At 41.2% G+C, this 20,396-nt stretch overlaps 1 protein-coding gene across 8 annotated transcripts in view; it reads left to right on the top strand.

The window, feature by feature from the left end:
• The window catches only part of SPATA13 (spermatogenesis associated 13), a 237,326-nt gene extending 219,258 nt beyond the window's left edge, over window positions 1-18,068 (top strand). For all 8 annotated transcript variants that reach the window (XM_029602551.1, XM_029602550.1, XM_029602552.1 and 5 more), the window contains 3 exons: window positions 1,281-1,653; window positions 17,196-17,270; window positions 17,441-18,068. In XM_029602551.1, coding sequence (XP_029458411.1) covers window positions 1,281-1,653; window positions 17,196-17,270; window positions 17,441-17,622 — 630 coding nt within the window. In that variant the 3' untranslated portion in view covers window positions 17,623-18,068. The remainder of the gene's footprint in view (window positions 1-1,280; window positions 1,654-17,195; window positions 17,271-17,440) is intronic.
• Window positions 18,069-20,396: the final 2,328 nt, after the last annotated feature.

Raw genomic sequence — 20,396 nt, 5'->3', positions numbered from 1 at the left:
TTGTTTTCCTGGTCAGTTTACTTTTGACTATGTTACCCAGAGTTTTTTTCTTAATACGTTCACGGTTCCATGTATCGCCTACAGGCAAGTTCATTGTTCTTTGTAAACCGGTTTGATTTGTATCTAATGCAAGAAGATCGGTATATAAAAACTAAAAATAAATAAATAGATTTTATTGAGGATCATTCTACTGGGCTTTACGTCTGTGGATAACATTGTTCTTATTAAGGCCTATATATGTGAGGTAAATCTTATTTACTTATCAGAGACAGCTTCTTTAGTCCTCATAACTATGATTAAAGATTAGCTGGGTGTGCATGCAATTGTTGATTTTGCATGTATTTCCTCTTAAGTACTATTATACAGCAATATTTCCCTGTAAATGTAAAATAATAACTGTATAAATAAGTTACTTCCTTTGTATTTTTAGTCACACACTCTTGCAGCTTCACAGGGGTTCAGCAATGGATTGGACAAGTATATTCCAAAGGGGGAAATAATTTCTAATTTATGCTAAAGCTAAAAATGCATAAGATTTTAGTTTTTACTTAAAGACCTCTTTTTACCTCCAGAGGATGCTGCATAATTGTTCTATATGTAGGCACTCTAAGCATTCTATCATACATGATACTCTATGCTAAAATGCTGTTTTAATTGAAATAGAAAAATAATGCAAAACAATTTCTTTGGTATTTCCAGTTTTTGGAAGGAGGATGCATTAATACTGGTCTCGGTTACCAATTGACAGAATCTTCATCTGATGATTCCTAAACTGCCATGCTTGATCCTTAGCAAATAAATAAATACAGCGGTCTACTCCTAACAGCTGTGGCTTCAGTGCAACTCATCTTGGCTGGATGGCTGCAGCGCTAAAAGCTCCATCATTAGTGGGAGGGCTCAATAGAGAGGCCATACTGATTAGGTGTGGAACTTGAATCATCTTCTGAGCTCCAAAAAAGGACCCTCCGGAACACGGGTGGAACGCATACACCGGCAACATGGAAACGCTTGCTTTGCTACTCTTGCTGGGCTCTTGTTCCTTGAATTAATAAAGGACTTCAGTTTCCACTAGGGCTATTATTCTAGAATCCTTGAACTAACCAAATTACTAATGATACTTAATAATAACAATAGAAGAAAAACAGCATTTGTAATGGAAACAGAGCTTATTTTTTTAAACTTTTATGGTTTTTCCTTGCATTACCAAACCCCATTTTTTTCCCAAATGAAATGAGCATCTATCTAACTTTAAAGCTTTTTATCTCTGTTTCATAATTTAGGGACAAGATATATTGGCCAGAAGCTCAGAACTGATCCACTCAGGGGAACTGACCAAAATCTCAAAGCAGGGCAAAAGCCAGCAAAGGACGTTCTTTCTTTTTGACCATCAGCTAGTGTTCTGCAAGAAGGACCTGTTGCGGCGAGACATGTTATACTACAAAGGTCGGATGAACATGGATGAAATGGAACTCCTGGATGCCGAGGATGGCAAAGACAAAGACTTTAACATTAATATAAAAAATGCTTTGAAAGCTGTGAATATAGTGACAGAAGAAGTGCATTTGTTTTGTGCAAAAAAGCAAGAAGACAAGGAAAGATGGCTTCAGGCATGCACAAATGAAAGGAAAAGGGTACGGGAAGACAAAGAAATGGGTGAGTAAAGCAGAGCTGTAAAAACATTGGGGGTTTTTTTTCCCTCTGGTTTCCTCTATTTACAAAAACAGATTTTAATTTTAAGATGGTTTCCTTTCTTTGCTTATAACGCTTCCTTGACGATGCTTGTTGATTTGTACATGAATTTTCATTATATACTTAGGCTTGGGGGAATTCTGCGCTACTGAGGAACGCAGAATTTGCACAGAATCCCCCCATCCCCCCCCCCCCCCCCGCGTAGAATTGCCAAATTCTGTGTAGAAAATATCAGAGGAGACCCTGGCTTGGTGCAAATGGAGCGCATCGTTCGCGGCAAAGATGAAGGCCCCTGGCACGCTGTTCGCGGCAAAGATGAAGGCCCCTGTGTGCCTTGGGACCTGCCCCACTTGCGGCAAAGATGAAGGCCCAGGAGAGAGTGAATGTGTGTAGAGAGGTGTGTGTGTGTGTGTGTGTATGTGAGGAGGGGGAGGGGATAGGGGTGTAAGGAAGGGGGAGGGGTGTGAAAGAGGGAAAGGGAGGATGAGAGATAGGAGGAGGGGGGAGGGTTGTGAGAGAGAGACAGCAGGAGGAGAGTGTGTGGGGGGGGGAGGGTGCTTGAGTTTGGGTGCCAGAGAGAGGGAGCCTATATGAAGAGATTGTGAAGGAGTGTGTATGTGTGTGAGAGATTGGGAGCTGATGTGTTTGAAAAAGGGATCCTGTGAATGTGAGGGTGCTGGGCTGTGTGAAGGGATTGTGTATGTGTAAGACAGAGCCTGTGTGAAGGGCTGCGTGAGAGAGAGACATAGGTAGCCTGTGTGAGGATGTATGTGTGAAAGAGAAAGGGAGCTTGTGTAGGAGGGTATGCAAGAGAGAAGGCCCTGTATGAGGGGATGTGTGTGTACGTGAGAGAGTGAGGGAGCCTGTATGAGGGTGTGTATATGTGTATTAGAGAGAAGGGAGCATGTGTGTGAGAGAGGGAGGAACAGAGGGAGCCTGTGTGAGGGGCAGTACTGAGAATGGGGTCAAACTCTGGGATGGCGATAGAGTGGAAGGGGTTGAGCCTAGAGATGGAGGGGAGGGATACTGGCAGGTGGAGGAGTTGGGGCCTGAGAGGGCAAAGTGACTAGGGGAGTAGGGAGAGAGAATGGAAGGGACACTCTTACAGAGAATTTCTAGGGCAATTCTGCTCAAAATATTTAAAATTCTGCATCTTTAAGTAATAACTTTTTTCTGTATTAATTTAAAATGTAATTACTTAAAGACTGTCATGTATATTGTGTTATTTTGACCAATATAAAGTTTGCAGAATTTTAAGTTTTTGTGCGCAGGTTATATACTAGTTTCCCATTCCAATCAGAAGGTCAAATAGTGAAAAGGGAGGGCAGACACATTTCATACTTAAAGAATGCAACATTTTCTTTTTTAAGCTTACGTAACCCCCTCTGTGGATATATAAAATGATTGTCTGATGCTTGTTAGAGACTGCTGCTTAGCTCCCAATGTGGATTCAGAAACAAATAGAGTGGTCTGCAGATGAGATAGTGGACCTGGCACAGAGGCAAGCCAGATAGGGAAAATTCCCTAAACATTTCTTTCTCCCTGTGACCCCTCTGTACTCCAGCTTCTTCCAAGCAAAACTTTTATTTTCTGGGGTTTTCCCGCAGTCAGAGATGAATATTCTTTGTTACATCAGGGTTCGTAGGTTCACAGCATTGATTTAGGGGCATCATCAGCATAGCAAAATGTGCTTCATTCATATAGCAAAGCACAAAAACACTTCCCACGTTTCCTCAGTTTAGAGGAGATTCCATCCCATATCACTCACAGAGTTTTTCTCGGTCATAGTCCCATCAGTACGGTTCACAAGGCTGTGGTGTCCATAATCCTCCTAGGTTGCCACTGGACAAACACCACCCAGAAGCCTTTCCAGTGATTCACTGGTCTCCTATGCCTGGCCCTAGTGGACTGAGTGGACCAGAGGTCCTCCATGAAGCTGTAAGAGCGCCCCACTCCAAAAGAAAACAAAATACATTCTCCCTCTGAGTATTACCTTATTTTGACTTAATTTATTTATTTATTTATTTATTTATTTAAGTTTTTTTATATACCAACATTCAAGACAATAGTCCCATCATGCTGGTTCACATGAAACAGGAGTGCAAAATAAACTTAAACTTGAACAATAGTGCGGAAAAGCAGTTACATGTAACAAGGAAGAATAGAACTTGGAGTGAGAAGGAAAAAGGAAAAGGAAAACCAGCTAATTACATATAATTACATTGTAAGAGGTAGCTAATAGTGATATTGATGGTGATGTGTGTTGATTGTTAGGAGTTAAATAATATTGGAGTTAGGAAAAGCCTGCATGAACAGCCAGGTTCATGCAGGTTCAACACTCCTATTAGAGAATTTTCCTTACATCTGATTTTAAAGGAATATACCAAGAGCCCTTAATAAATCTTTGCCAAAATGACTGATCACCATAATCTGCAAGTAGGGGTTAAGTAACATCCTGTAACATTTTCCCCAAGATGAATTTCTGGTGATCAGGACCTGATTTAGGGCTCTTGCCACACTTGCTTTTTTGCACATTAGAAGCACAGATAGGTTTTCAGTGTATCAAATTTCATGTATAATCCCATTTAAAGCACAAAGCTGTGTTCCAGTATAATCAACTCTAAAACTGGCTATGCGAAAAGTTTTCCATTCTCTGTATGTAGTGCTGTGTTTTTAAGGCTACATAACATTAAGAGCTAAAAAATTACATTTTAAAAATGGGTTTCTTCTGTGATCCAAAAATGTCACAAACCAGGAAATGGCACTGTGATCTTTCTCCTCCCCCCCTATCGCCCCCCTCAACATGATGCTAGCAAAGAGCCTTACAAGAAATGCTTTTGAGTCGGCCATATTTGACACAGAACTTTAAAATGGTTCTTTTCTTCGATGTAAACAATTGACTTCGATTGTAGAAGTAAAATGTATGTATTTATTAATTTAAACATTTATAGGCCACATCATAATTCCTAAGTGATTTACAATAAAACATTCAAAATAGTTAAAACATAGCAACATATAAACAAACTTTGGCCCTTAAAAATAGAAACATAAAACCATAGACAATAAAATCCTAATAACTCTGCTAGAGCAATCAATATATATAACATCCTTGTATCTCTGCTAAAAGTCATCAGTACAATATTCCAATCCAAGTCTAGTCTCATGCTCATGAGAAAAAGAAACACTTGGTTATCCCTGAGGTGTTTTTAAACTTAACAGATCTTTTCCTGACTAATTCTGAGTAAAACAATGAGTAGACTTTAGATAGTGGCAAAAGCTAATCCATCTCTGAAGTCATAACATTAGGCCTTGGGAGTTTCGCTTTTAAAGTCTAAAAATACACTGCACTATTGTTTAAGTGTTATGAAGCAACCAGTTACGTAGCTGATTTAAAATGCCCTGTTCTCTCCTTATCAACCTGACACATGTAAATATCATCTGACTGTAGGAGAAAACAGTTCATTGTTCACGTGCCAGATATTTCATGAACTCCTGATACATGCTGCCTCGAGCCAAATAAGTAGGTGTTGGACTTTTCAGTGTGTTTGCTGTGTACGTACTAGTTATTTCATCTTTCAGAGCCAAAATGTCATGTTCACAATCTTTCATTTAGAAAGAATGAAGACAAAGTGCAGTCACCATAAATCAAGCATTGATGTAAAGACATAACCAAATGGAAATTTTCAGGAGCTAACCTATAGCGTTAAGGGTGCTTAAGTGTACTGGCGGGTCTGAAAGAGAGCCTGGGTTGTAGCTTGAATAGTATTACTGATAAAGTGTATCCTTTTCTCAAGGTTGCCATAGAAGTGGAACATATTTTGAGTAGTTCTCTATAATAATGGAATTTACTGTTTCCTTGGAGCTCAGGGTTAGACGTTTGAACGCTTTTTGCTAAAATGACATATAATGGGGAATAATATCTGCCAGTGATAAAATGAATTGCGCAATAATTAGGAGTGATAAAAATATAAGGCAACAGTGTGTGCTTGCCAGAACATTTATGATGTAATAGAGGGTAGAATGCCTATAAGAGTATTCATTAGAGTTGTGCTAGGAATGTTTGATCTAATAATGCGGGTTTCATTGGCCTCTCTCTCTGCATTTGAACTCTTTTACAAATACATACACATTCACCCCAAAAACCACAAACAACATTATTGGGAATCCAAAGGCCGCAGCTTTAATGACATAAGCAACACAATAAACTACCTGAGCCCTATGATTACAGTAGCAAACATTGACCCAGTGAGCGTCTGCCATGTCCCCAGCAAGATGCATCCCCCCCGCCCTCCAGGCCATCCTGGCCTTAATGCACCTGCCAGCATCTGCTGCCTCCCTACAAGGCCCCCCACCACACCTCAGTAAGGAGTTCCCTCATCAATGTACCTGAACCCAATCACACTAAATCCACATGGGATTGCTGTAATCAAGCATACAGCCGCCTGGCCGATCTCTCAATCCCACATCCCCCAAACCATGCGCCAACTGCCCCCAAAACCCACAACCACAGGGAAAAAAAAGGAGGGTGCAAGGCAGTGTTTAAAGGGCAGGAAACAGATTTGTCTCCCCACTGTATCTGCTCCTGGAAGGACCACCTGTTTTCCCTTGCTCCTCTGGGAACAACCAACCAGGAGACAAACCTACTCCTGCATGATTTAAACTTCCCAGAGGAGCGCAGCATCCCTTAACCCTCAGCAGGACCCTGGAGAGCAGTGTGAAGCCAGGTCTGGGGCCCACATTGGTATGGGCAGCAGGAGACCGGGCCTCGCCTGCCCTTTCAAGAATTTGTTATGGGCCTAGTTTATGGGATTAAGCTTGGTTTTAATACAGAAATTTAATATTGGGGTTTTTTTTTTAATATTTTTGACATGACAGCTTAGTTTTTTTCATACATAAGATGTCAAAATATGTATCCATTGCATTTTTCAAAAAGAGACTTCAATATTTAACAGAAATCTTATTAAACAAAGGTGCATGACGTGCGGTCAACTAATGCGCATAAGAGAGTTTATCTGGAAATGATGAGGTCTATTTGTGATTAGTGTTGGGAAGCACTGTTTTTTGTTTTTTTTACACAGGATGTGAAATTCCATACATGAAAAAGAGATAGAAAGACTCAGTGGATGCAGTTGGACAACATTTCCAAGGGATGAATTTATAAATGCATAGGGGGGATAATTTTATAACTCTGCGGGTAGGGTAAGGGCTGTATGTACTTTTTCACATGCAGACGTCACCCTGAATTTTCAAAATGAACTAATTCACATAAGATTTTGCTTTGAAAATCCTCACATAAGTGGACTGGTATATGCACAAGTTATGTTTGCTGTATGGAGGGTGCAGCTTGTGTGGATGTACTTATGCATACACTTGTTAAAATACAAAAGTATGCATGTAAGTCCCAACTCCACTCCCAGAAGGCCTCTCCCCACTGCATGTCACAGTGTGTGCAAATTTGGGTTTAGAGTGTACTTTTATGCAACCTGAGCCCCATGCAATTTTATAACAGCCATTTATACACATAAAGCAACGTTAAACATTCAGCCAACATGGTTTACTGTATTGGTTTTCTAGCATACTTGGCAGGAGCAAACTGTTTGGAGTCTTGGAATCCACAAGGTTATAAGAGCATAAGGTTTGTTGCTTTGTGTAGTTTTTTTTCTATTCTCGGTGTCTTAATTACAGTTTTCCTGTAGTTACACACAGTTCTATGCAATCTAAATTAGGCTTGGTTAACACAATATTTGAACTTCTCTGACCAAAAAGATAACTTTCAGCTATACAAACCAGCCCCATTCTGCTAGAAATCATAATGGACTGGAGGTGAAAATATATAAACTTTATTACAAAGGTAACATAAAAATATAGGATAATGATGACTAAAACAAAGATTACACACCCCAGGAATGTTTTGACCAAATGGCTTATTTCTTTCTTTCCACTTGCACTGAGGCAGGTTGATGGCATTGATAGATTTGTTTGGGGGGAAGATGGGGGTGTCATACTTTTCATTTCTTAATGTTTTTTATCATTGGAACATAGTAAATGTCGGCAGAAAAAAGACCCAAGTGCTGCTCTGAGTAGGTTACCCCCATGCTTTTCTGTTACGGGTAGAAACTGCTGCTCTGCTCAGGTTACCCTAATTAATACAGGTTTCCCCTTTTCTTCAGTTCTGTCCTTTAGCCACTAGTGATCCTCTGTGTTTATCCCATGCCCTTTTGAATTCCATGATTGTTCTTGGCTTCACTACCTCTTCCATTCCATGCAGCTAACCCCCCCTTTCCATGAAGGCATATTTCCTGACGTTCCTGAGTCCCTTCGGAGTTTCATATCATGACCCTTAGTTCTACTGCTTTCTTTCCATTACAAAAGGTTTGATTCCCGTGTAATCATTAATTCCTTTTGGTTATTTAAAAGTCTGTATCATACCTCCCCTGTCTCTGCTGTCCTTTGGGGTATACATATTTAGGTGGTTCAGTTTCATCTCATCTGGCTATTGAATGGCAGATAAAGCCAAACTGACCCATCCAGTCTGCCTAGTTATCTTCCTTTCTGGGTTTCTACCAGTTTGGATAGATGAATATATAAATTCCCATGCTTAAAAGAACACTGACTCGTCTCCTCCCCCCCCAATGTCTTTTACCCAACTACTTAACCCTATTCCCACCACCGCCTTCTATAATCTGTCCCCAAGTATGATCATTGATATTAGGGTTATAACCATGGCTACTCCTTGCAAGTTACCTCAACCACACATTGGAAGCCCAATACAGCTGTAGCTCTGCTGTTTGGGATGTTAACCACAGCCACTTTTGCAGGTTACTCGTCTTCTTGGAAGCCTAAACACAGCTTTACCACTGATGTTAGGGTTATAACCATGGCTACATTATGCCAGTTATCCTAGCTTTCTTGCAAGCCTAATGCTGTTAGATTTGTAATCATGGCTTCTCCATGCAGGTTTTTGCAGCCTTTTTGGAAGCCTGATGCAGTGGTCCACCATTCTCTGCCCATTGGCTTGTACTTTCTTTCACTGGTCCTCTAAAGCTTCATATGACAGAGCAAACATCCAAGCTCCATCTCCCATTTATCTCTTCCTTTTACTGCCCCCCTCCCCAACCAGCTCATACCACTATCCCCTGTCTGCCCCAAGCATGTTTACATTATGTTGCCATTTTCATTGTAACTACCTCTGCCTGTAGGCTATTCTAGGCTTCAGTCACCCTCCTAGTATAGAAGTATTTTCTCACATTTCTTTTGAGCCTTCCTCTCTGCAAGTTCATGTCATGACCTCTGCCCTAGAATTCCCTTTTTCTTAATCTGATTTCTGTTCTTTTTCTCGACAAATGTGATTGGTTTCAAGAACTGCTCATAGACAGTCACAAAATTTGTTATTGGTTTCTGGAAATGGACCACAACATACCTGGCTGCAATAGGTACTCAAGGATGTTGCTATGGCCCTGCAGGAAAAGCTCTTTAGTTATCAAGTTAAGAAGGCTAAGTCCTGTTCTGAGTTGATCTGCAGTCCTAGACAGAAGAGGGTTCATGAAACAATTCACTGGTAAGTGGGCTTTTTAGAAGCAGTCCTCAGTGGTGAAAAGGTATGTGTTTTGAAGAGCTTGAAGCATTCAGCACATGAATTGAGCCACAAATGTCTTGACTTACTGGTGTTTGATGCCCTTGATGCATTACTCAGACGATGTGATGAAAGCACCAGATAACTAAAATGGACTAGTATGATCTTGCATCTTCCACAGCAAATCTTAAATCATCCAGGTTTGTGAAGGTCATGTCTCCTTGAAGAACTTGTTATGTAGATCGCGCTAACTCTTAGGCTGACAAATAGATCCATGAGTTCATGTCATCACTGATTTCAACAGCTGCCGCAATGGGGTGTCTCAGTGCAGCTTGAGATGTATGATCCTGTAACAGAGTAAGCATGATGTTTACCAGGGACTGTTTCAGGTGCCAGTCCAGGTCCGGTGAGAATACCCTTTATGCCATTACTAATATATAATGTGTGAACTGCATGGTCAATTCCTGCTTTGCATGGAACTGTAACTATGGCTGCTAAGGAGTTAACCTTTAAGTAGATTGTAATCTTTGCTGACCCATGCATCAAGCAATTTTTTATTTATGCCTGCTTCAGAGCTGATGAAAGTCTGGCTGATCTCAGCTTCAGGGTAGGCTGCATTAAGGCTTTGGCCATTGTCTGGTTTATTTAGTCTACCTTCTAGCCAGGTGTGCCCATTTGTTCTGCTCTAGGGCACTCTGCTGCCTGCCTTCCAGACTTGGAGTTTGGTAAAAGATGAAACCAGAGTTCCAATAAGAGACTCAGTATCCGCTATTATCCATCTCCTAAGGAACTGTGGTAGTCTCTGTACCTGAGAACATGTTCTTCCTATCTGTTACCCATCATGGTACAAGCTTTCTCTTCTGAGTTGAGTTGTTGAGCAGCAAAGATTTCGCGGCCTATGTAATGGAGTTCTTGCAGCTTAATACCTTGAAGGACTTGCAGCATCTATGTGCTCTGTCTTACCTGGAACAGTGTGCCAGATTTGGAAGAACCCTTATGTTGTGCCAGCTGTGAATAGATATGAAGGGAAGAAAGTACCATATCAAGAAAGTTCTTTACTCGGACCTTCCTGAAGTTCTCTATGAGAGTCTGATGGTGAAGTGGCCATCTAGCCAGTTCATTTCACAAAATCAAAGGCTTCTGCTCAGTCAGTAGGTTTATCAGTCCACAATGCTGAATGCCTGCACTGCAGTTTACTTCACCTTCATAACCAAATGCCAGTTCAGTCTGTGGATATGAGGCCCTATTGGGTAGTTCTTGCCTCCTTCCAGCAGAGGGCCTTAGTGGACCTCTTAGACTATCTGTTTAGTCATCCCAGCTCTATGGTGCACACAGTTCCTTCTGACAACCCTCTTGTTCCTGTCTGGACACAGTTGTATTCCAGGCTTACAGTTTGCATTTTGCCAGAGCTTGATCCTATGTTGGGTCATACGTTTTTTGTTCCTGTTTCTGCCTAGATTGTTTTATATATCCACTGTTCCTGTTTGGTCCTAGATTATTTTGTGTAACCAGTTCTCCTGCAGTGGGCCCTACACTGCTTCTGTGGGCACCTTCATGTCCCCAGGTTTAGATTCTACATTGTTTCACTGTCTAAGACATGCCAGCTACCAGCACCTGATGGCTCAACCCAAGGGGAAGGTGGCTGAAGCAGATAAGAGATGTCTGTCTGTACACCACCCGCTCTTGGCTTTGTGGTCACACCTCTGGCTGTGAGTCGAATAATTTTTATTCTTCTAATTTCCTTATTTCATTGGTAGAGCAGCTATCTTTCAGGAGTTGTATTGAGTCTCAATACATTTTAAGATTATTTCCCTTTTATTCTTTTTTAATTTTTTTCGCATATCCTTTTTTCATACCAAAAATGTTTTTTTCCTGATTTTATTTTACTGTAAAATAAAATGATATAAAGCAAACATTTCCAGTATGAAAAACAAAGTAGTAAATAAAAAGAAAACCAAAGAAGAATAAAAGGAAAATAATCTTAAGATGTTTTGAGACTCAACGTGACTTTTCTAAGACAGCGTTCACTTTCTGGCCCACTTTCTTCTCTTCTGCATTCCATGCCGTGGTTTGATTTGGAGCCAGGCATGTTTTTGTTTGAAATTGCATGCTTCATTCCCTGCAGTAGGTTTCTGGGGGAACCTTGACATTTTTCCCCCATCAGTCTTACTGTCACTTTTCACCTTACTGCAGTGGGTTTTATTGCAATTTCAGTGTTTAGTGCCCTCGCTCTGCACCCACTCTCATGAGTTGCTTTGCCTTGCCTCGCCTCAGACAGACTTTCTCATTCTATGTTTTGTTTGAATCACTCCTGAGACCAGAATTGTTTCCCTCTTTAGGTGTCATTTAACTGTTATTGAGGGGGATGGCGATTCAGGGCTTCTTTAATGCGCTGGGTGTTTGCACTGGCTCTTAAAACTTGCAGAACTGGTCCTGGCTGCCATTGCAGCCTGCTTTCTTTTTGGACTGTGTTCATTGTTTCTGTTTCTCTTAAAAAATACAAAATTGATATCATTATTATAAAGAACACTGACAGCATAATTATTTATTTTGTGTCTCTCAATATATATATCCATATATTTCTCAGTTTGCTGCCATTGATTTTTTTCAGCACAAATATACTGTTATTTTTCCATTCTCTGGCAGATGACGTAACACACCACAATTCTGCATATCTCTGTCATGAATCTTGATGTTAATATTATTTCCTTAAACAAGTGTTGTATTTCTTCAGCTGTCAAGAGATCTAGAACGTTTAAATTTCTGAAGAACCTCAAGGCACAGAGGAAACTCATCTTTCACCTTCTGAACACATCAAGCAAGAGAGGTTGGGGTAGTCAGGTGAACTTCTCTAAGGCTTTACAGAGTCAGGATTTTAATTCACAGGTCTCCTTCTGCCTCTAAACAGCAACCGATCCTGATGGCCACTGCATTATTTTGGAATGTTTTCCTCTCTTCTCTGTTCAGTTCTTGCCGTTCAAGATTTATGACTAACTCTGGGCACAGTTTCTTTTTTCTCATCTATCCGGTGTGCTTAAGGTCTTTAATTATTGGTGGGTATTGGAATTGCCCTTTCCACCCCAAACTGGATAGGCCCTCACTCCACTCCCTACCTGCGTACTCTTCTAAGCTCGTTCAAGCACATTCTCTGAAAGACATCTGGAGCAATTTTAGCCTTTCCAGCAGAGACTACACTTGTTTTTCTCCCAAGTTTAATTCTTACAGCAGGATCAACTAAGGCAGTTAGCATAGATGGGTTTAAAAAAGGTTTGGACAAGTTCCTGGAGGAGAAGAGCATAAACTGTAACTAAGCAAATAAACTTGGGGAACAGCCACTGCTCGTCTCTGGGAGGTTACTGTTCGGGATCTTGCCAGGTACTTGTGACCTGGATTGGCCACTGTTGGAAACAGGATGCTGTGCTTGATGGACCCTCGGTCTGACCCAGTATGGCGGTTCTTATTTTCTTATGGCTATCCCTAGATGGCTGTATCTACTCCAGCATGTTCACTGAAACGTTCCTTTCTTCACATTCTCTGATCTCAATAGGCACTGTGCTGGCTTTATTCAGAATCATAAAACGCCCTTGCATAACGTTGGAAACTCCCTGGCAACCTAGATAATCTCTGGCCAGGTCCAGGTTTCTCACTAGAAAGAGATGGCAGCTGCCTAGGGGCACTGTGGTGAAAGAGCCAATACCTCCTCTATCCTGGTGCCTCTTTCTCGCAATCACTGCTCGGCCTGAAGAGCGGTATCTTGTCACCCCCTTTAAAATATTCGGGGGCTCGTACTGTAACAGAGAATTGCTGCTTGGCTGTCCCTGACGCTGGCCCTTTCAGGGGGGGGGGCAGGTCTGACAGAACGCCATCGCTCAGGTGGAGCAGTGCTTGTGAAAAAGGAGGAACCCCTTCAGCACAGAGCGTATTCGGAGGTGGACATCCTCTTCCCACCAGCCACTTCTGCATCTTTAAAGAGGGACCTCTCACCTCCCCTCATCCTTGGAGGGGGGGTGGGAACACTCGCTCCCCTACCGCATCCTTGGAGGAGACATCCCCTCCCCACCTAACTTCTTTGAAGGGGACACCCCCTCAACGTACAGTTGGAAGAAGACCCTCCATCCCAACTTCTGTGCTTTAAAAAGTAAATTCAGCCCTGGACATGTGTTTTTCCAACATACAAAGTATATTACCAGGCCACTCGACTGGATGGTCAGCAAGACTGGTTGACCTCCTCTCCGTCACTGTTTTGGTTTTCTTTGGCAAAGGGCTATAGCTCATCATGCTATTCCTCAGATTTATAGACGCCATCCCTTTATAGCACGTACTCTCTATACATTTGGTCAGCAGTTGGCAAGTTTATTAATATACCTTAAGATTTATTTTGTCCCTCGTCTTTTTTGAATAATAATCCCTCGCTATCTCTGGCTACTTTTTTTCCCCAATGCTAGGGTATGGACAGATGGGGGGACTGAAATGATGTGTCAAAAGTACCATAAAGCTCAGCCTAGTAGTTAGAGCAAACCAGGGTTGAAAAACCGCTGCTGTTCCTTGTGACCTTGGGCAAGTCACTTTACCCTCCATTGCCTCAGGTACAAACGTACAGGTGAATTGTCAGAGGAGCTGCGCATATAAATGAAACATACTTTCATAGCAGTTTTCAAAAGCCATTTATGCACTTGACAATTCAGTGGCGTATATTGTAGCAATTTTCAGAAGTCCACTCACAAGGGTAAAGTGCATTTGCCTGTGTAACACACAGTTTTAAGCATGGAAATGTTTTTGAAAATGAGGTCCACAGAATGTAAGCCCTCTGGGGACAGGGAAATACCAGCAGTACTTGAATGTAATCTGCTTTGAAGTACTAAAAGACAGAATATAAAATAAATAAATACATCCAGGACTTAATCTGCTGAATCGAGATTACCATTCTCACTCTCGTGTTTTGAATTTGCTGTTGTGCCAAGCTTTTCTAAAACATTCTTTCGCACACGGGGCTCCTGGACCTTTTTGCTTTAGTGAACAAATTCTTCTCCAAACAGGACACATTTGTAAAGTTATCTCCTTGCTTTATTGCGGTATGTCTTCATTTGGTTATGGGTGTGATACTCCTCTCTGATCTGAACATGAAATAAACTTCAGCTTAATCTAAATTTCTCTGACTGGAAACAGATTTGGACTGCTGCCCTCTGAGATCTTTATTTCTTGTAACAGGAGAGAATTACTGTTTTTTCCTAGGTTTAATTCCTCAAGTCTTCTCTGCTAGAGGCGATGTGGCTGCCATGGTTCCTTCTTTCATAAGTAGTGGCAACGTAAATATGTTCAAGATCTTTTGTAGCTGCTGAATTAGGATCTTGGACAGGATTTTTTTTTTAATTTCCTATGTTTTGTCTATTGTGGTATTAAAATGGCTCACATCTCTCCATCTATCAAAAAAGTTGTTGATACAGCTTATTCACACAATGCAACGTACTATTTCTTACTTCTGGAAGATGGTGCCTCAGATGGAATTTTGGCGAAGACATGTATGCAAGATTGCCTTAAATAAAAAAAATGTAGAACTTAAATGTAGATATTGAAAAGCATTTCTCCATCTGGGGTAGCAATTGGAACAGATGTACAATTAATTCTTAGTAATCAATTATTAGCACTGTGTGGCTTTTTTTCCCCTTTTCTCATCCATATATATATATATATATATATATATATATATATATATATATGTAAGGCTTCTGTCGTATTGGTCAGTCAGTCACAGTATCATGTCTGTGTTTGGCCACCAGGTGGCACCCGGAATAGTAGAAGGTGCACTGAGCAAAGACAATCTGCTCCATCTATAAAGCCCTGTCTGTCAGGATCCCACACGCATACATAGGCGCGCACACGTACACACTCACACACAGAGGCACACACACAGACTCCCACACAATGCAGGCAGACACACACGCAGGGTCCCCCAAACATATACACACAGGTGCCCGCAAACACCCAGGCACGCACATACACACAGGCTGTTATAGACCAGACTACCCAAGCAACACCGGACACTTTTTGATAGTATCTTTATATAGTTTCTTAAAATTGGAAATGTTGGATTTAGATTTTATTTTGTTCTATTGGTTATTAATCTCTTTCTGTCTATTTACACATTTTCTTTTGAGTGACATTCTACCATCTGTATTTGACTGGCTTGGATATCTGTAAATAGGGTTAAAAAAAAAAAAAAGACCGGAGCACTCTTCAGTGTATATTACTCAGCATACAGAGGTACACCAAATGGGATCATTACCCACAGACACACATGATTATGGGTATCTGGTCTTCAGCCTGAATTCCAGGAACACCTCGACAAACTGCCTTGTGTAAGAGAAGCCATAGTGTAAGAGAGCTCCTATATTTGTATCTGGTGTGAACAACCTCCCTTAAAAAGTCCGTCTAGCTTTTCTTTCTTTCATCCTGACAAACCCGGCTACAATCTTATTGGTGAGCAGATTTCATGTCTCATTGTTATACTCTGGCAGATTTGAATTAGGAGGAGCATATCAAAATCCATACAGTGGAGGTGATGGCAACATCAGTAGCCAACCTTAGGTCAGTCTCTGTTTGATGAGTTTAAAATATAGTCTAAACCAGGGGTTTTCAGTGAGGGTCGAAAACAGGTCTGATTTTCAGTATATCTAGAATGAATGTTTATCAGATGTATTTCCATACATATGATCTAAGAACAAAACTAGTTTGCCTACTTTGGTTAACCTGAAAACTAGGCCTGGCTATGGGATTCAGGACTGGAATTCAATATACAGTGTCAGCCATAACCAAGTTACATTTGTTGTTGTGCTTTTTATGTCATTGCCTCAAGGTCATTCTTCTCATTTTCCCTTGACCTTAGCAAAATACCCTTCTCTTTCGAAGGGAAGAGGAGACATGATGGATTGTTTTGGGTTGGCTCCCAGTTCTCTGTCCCTCAGTTGGGTGAAGATATGATAAGCTGGTCTGGTGAATTGTTCACTCTGCTTCCTGAAGAGAATATGTCAGAGCATGGGAGTCGGGATTCCCTTGGGCCAATTCAGTGTTTTCTTTCTTGTGCATGAGGTTCTGTGACACCAATGTTTTATAAGAGAAGGAGGAAAAGCCATTTAGGATGGGCTCCCACCTCTGAAAACTTTTTTCAAGGGAATTGGACATAGAAAATTTACAGCAAGAATGGGTACACTTCTTGTTCCTATCTTTTTCAGGAGGTTGAGGGAAAGAAGTGAATAGTGAGGAGGGGGTTCCACTATTCCATTCTTTCAGGGGGGCGTGGAAGGAGGAGAGTTTAGGATGGGGCCTCACTGCTTCATTCTGTTTCAGGGAAAGAGAAAAAGGCTTTTCTTTGTACCCATGTACCGTCGTGTGTGTGTGTGGGCCTGAGAGAATCTCTGCGATTGGTGTTTTGTGTCCTCTAGGTTTTTGGGGTGAATTATTGTTGTACACAAAATTTAGTGCAGGCCCTTTCTAACATATATGCATGTACAAAGTACCTCTTTTGGGCTGGTCCAGTTTCTCAGGCCTATGGACCACAGTACAGGAGGATCACATTCAGGTCTCCTGTCCAACATGGATAGTAAGATTTGAGCACGCTGTGATGACTCGCTAAAGTGCAGGGAGAGGGGAAGATATCTGCCACTACAGCTGTGAGCCCAGTTGACAATAAAGCAGCAGTAAGGGTTAAGTCTCAGAGCCATTGGGACCAGCCAGGGTCCTTGAGTCACCCAGGTATGCCTCATAGGTTGAGACAATATAAAGAAAAGAGAAAAAGGAAAATAAGTCCCTGAGAATAATAAGCAGCTGCCTCGTACACTTTGGAGAATGAGGGTTTTCTTCAGCAAATTGTTAACAAAAAAAAATTCTACCTTTCCAAAACAAATATTTTCATTCTCTTCTTTTTTTTTAAATCCAGGCATGGAAATTTCAGAAAACCAAAAGAAGCAAGCCATGCAAAATGCTAGAAAGTCACGACATGGAAAGGTCAAAGGTGAGAGTATAAGAACAAGCACAAACTGCACCGTTTTCATATCTTAGGCAAGAAGATCATTAACTTGGCCACGCTCAGCCTTTTTTAAACTTCTGCTTTTCTTGATTTGTTAAGCCACGTCATGTGCTGCTGCTTTATACTTTATTTTACTCTGTCTTTGGTTGGTGCAGGAGTGGGTTACAGTGGGTGTCCAGTACTGCCTCCGCATCAGAATCTGCACCCTCTCCATCAGCGTCACATCACTGTGCCCACCAGCGTTCCCCAGCAGCAGGTCTTTGCCCTGGCAGAACCCAAGCGCAAGCCGTCCCCTTTCTGGCACACCTTTACCAAGCTTACGCCCTTCAAGAAATGAGGGATCAAAAGTGCCGTAGAAAGAGATCTGCTTTGCCAAGAAGGAATTTTGGACTGATGCTGAGAGAGTTTGCATTGGGAAAGAGTAAACCTTCTAGCTTGGAGGAGGTGAAGGGGAAGAGAAGGATGTTTATTTCCCACCTCCCAGTGAAAAAACAAGTTGCCATGCTCCAGATGGCCATCGAAGGGACACTTAGGTCCTATGATGAAGAGAATAGGGAAGAATTTAATAAACAGAACCTACAACATGGATGAGACTTTTCTTTTTAATGTGCTTTAAAGAAAAGTCAGAACTATTTCAGAACGTGTGGCTATTGAGGATTGCATTAACCGTCAGATAGGTAGCTCTTATCTTTATCTTTTTTTTTCTCCTTCTCAAGTGTAAAATTCAGTAATGTAAGAAATTATGCATGCGAATAAACCTCTGCCGGACAGAGCCAAACGTCATCTGAGCCTTCTCAAACATCTCTCTTTGAGGTGAGAGAAAAAAATTGCAGTGGGCCAAAAATCTCTAGTTACTCTCAAACACTGACACAGCTCAGAAAGGTTTGCAGCATAGAAGTCAAGGTGTTTAAGGCCAGTTTCAAAGGACATCTTCGTTGTCTTAATCTGAACAAAGCTAAGTTAATTTGCCTAACAGCATTAGTAAAAACTAATGGGGTGCCTCATTGGTCCTGCTTTTGAAAGGTAAACTTTGACATCATGTTAACTAGTAAGTCTGCTAACAGTGTGCAAAGAACTTTGTGGTCTTATCAGATAATCTCTAAGCTTCACAGCCAAATCAGGATACATCAACCTGATGTTTTAAAACATGCAGGCCACTCTCCTGTGCGCGCAATTCTGTATTTAAATGAGGCCCGGCGAGAAAAACGGGCAAAAGGAGCGGCGGCTGTCAGCGGATTTGACAGCCGACGCTCAATTTTGCCGGTGTCGGTTCTCGAGCCCGCTGACAGCCACGGGCTCGGAAACCGGACGCTGGCAAAATTAAGCGTCCGGTTTTCGACCCGACAGCTGCCAGCCGACTTCCAATTTTTTTTTTACTTTTGGAAAGTTTCGGGATCTCCGACTTAATATCGCCATGATATTAAGTCGGAGGGTGCACAGAAAAGCAGTTTTTACATTTGCATGTTGCAGGTGCTATTAGGTTCGGAGGATTGGACGCGCGTTTTCGGGGTAAGGGAAAACGTGCGTCCAGTGGCGGGTTAACAGAGCGCTCCGTCGGAGCGCACTGTACTGTATCGGCCTGCTAGTAATTTTGTCTTCTTCCTTTGTACCTCACCATCTTGGGTAGACGAGAGTTACACTCCTATCCTTAAGTCAGGCAGCAAAGAAGTTAGGCTGTGTATGAGCTATATCACTTGGAACTGACACTCCCCTATAGACCTCCCTAAACTTTTTCACAGTGCATTTCAGTCCAGTTTCAGACAAACTCTAAAAGTATTCCATGATGGCACAAGAAGATTGATTTTTTCACCTTGAATCTGGTTTCTAAATTCATGGGGTGAGAAAACTAGAGAAGGCCTGAGCTGTGGCTTGGCCAGGTAGCCAGTATTCTGTTTTCCATAATGGAATCTTGCATCTGAAATTTTGTTTTTTAAGTGAAATTCAACAATACTGTCACGAGAATGAATCAAAATTCCAGTCCTTATATTTTTAGTTTATTTTCAAAATATCCTCTTAAACCTCCAGTGCTCTGTTCTCGTTGGTGAATATTTTAGATCACTGGATTTTCGAGGCATTTCACTCATTGTCAGGGTTTGGACATGTACAGTAAAATACCAAATGTAGATGTGTATCTGAAGAACAAAATATTTCAGTGGTCAGAAAATCAAGTGTTGAAAGGCTGATTGTAAGCATTTGTTTACTATGCCAATTTAATATCTAATTTAATAATTTATTCTTGATTGCATGAGTTACAAGCTAGCATCCCATATGAAATTCACTCAAAACTTTGATTCATTTAGCAAAGCAACTGAATTGATTTTCTAGTATGAAAAAATTATTATAGGACTCGCAACTACACCTATATATGAAAACCAGCACATGAGCAACATTTACATCTCAACTTTTCATTTGAATATTGTCTTTTAACTAAAATTTGCATTTCTTTGGGGAATTTTATGAAGGCAAAATGTTAATAGGCCTGTGTATATAAAATTGTAATAACTGCAAAAGTTTGTTGATGCTACATTCAGTTGATGAATATTTGAGATTTTATTTTCTGTTTCGCTAGGCTATTGAAAAGAAAAACATAGCTACCTTGGACTGTGTAATATGTCAGGAATCAGCTTGCCAAACAGTGATCCCCTTATCAGTGAAAGATTTTACTAACATGAAAGCTTTCTCGTGATACGGCTCTGTGCCCCTGTGAAGGGGCAAGCTCTGCACAATATCATATCACTACCTGCTGCACATGTAATTTGTAACATCATAGTTAGCATGGACACACATCTAGCATGTGTAAGGCCATTGGATGCAACACTGCCCTGACTCCAGCGGCTTTCAGAGGTTCATGGGAAATATAAGGGAGTCCCATGAAGGATTATAACAACAGCTTGAGGAGCTGATCTACTAAACCTTTTTTCCATTCTGTGTTGTCTATTGGGGGGGCAGGGGGAAAAGCATAGGCCTTAAGTCTTAATAGGATGTTATGCCTTTTAAGGGGCTAATCTTCAAACAGCCTGCAGAGCAGTAAAGCCTGCATTTATATGATACACGCAGACCTTACAGGAGTATTTTCAAAGCGCATGCAAGTTCCCTTTGAAACTGAAAATA

Source organism: Rhinatrema bivittatum, chromosome 5, assembly GCF_901001135.1.
Source record: "Rhinatrema bivittatum chromosome 5, aRhiBiv1.1, whole genome shotgun sequence".
In the NCBI taxonomy this organism is placed as follows: domain Eukaryota; kingdom Metazoa; phylum Chordata; class Amphibia; order Gymnophiona; family Rhinatrematidae; genus Rhinatrema; species Rhinatrema bivittatum.
The sequence above is the reverse complement of the archived record's forward strand: the minus strand, read 5'-3'. Positions and strand labels throughout refer to the sequence as shown.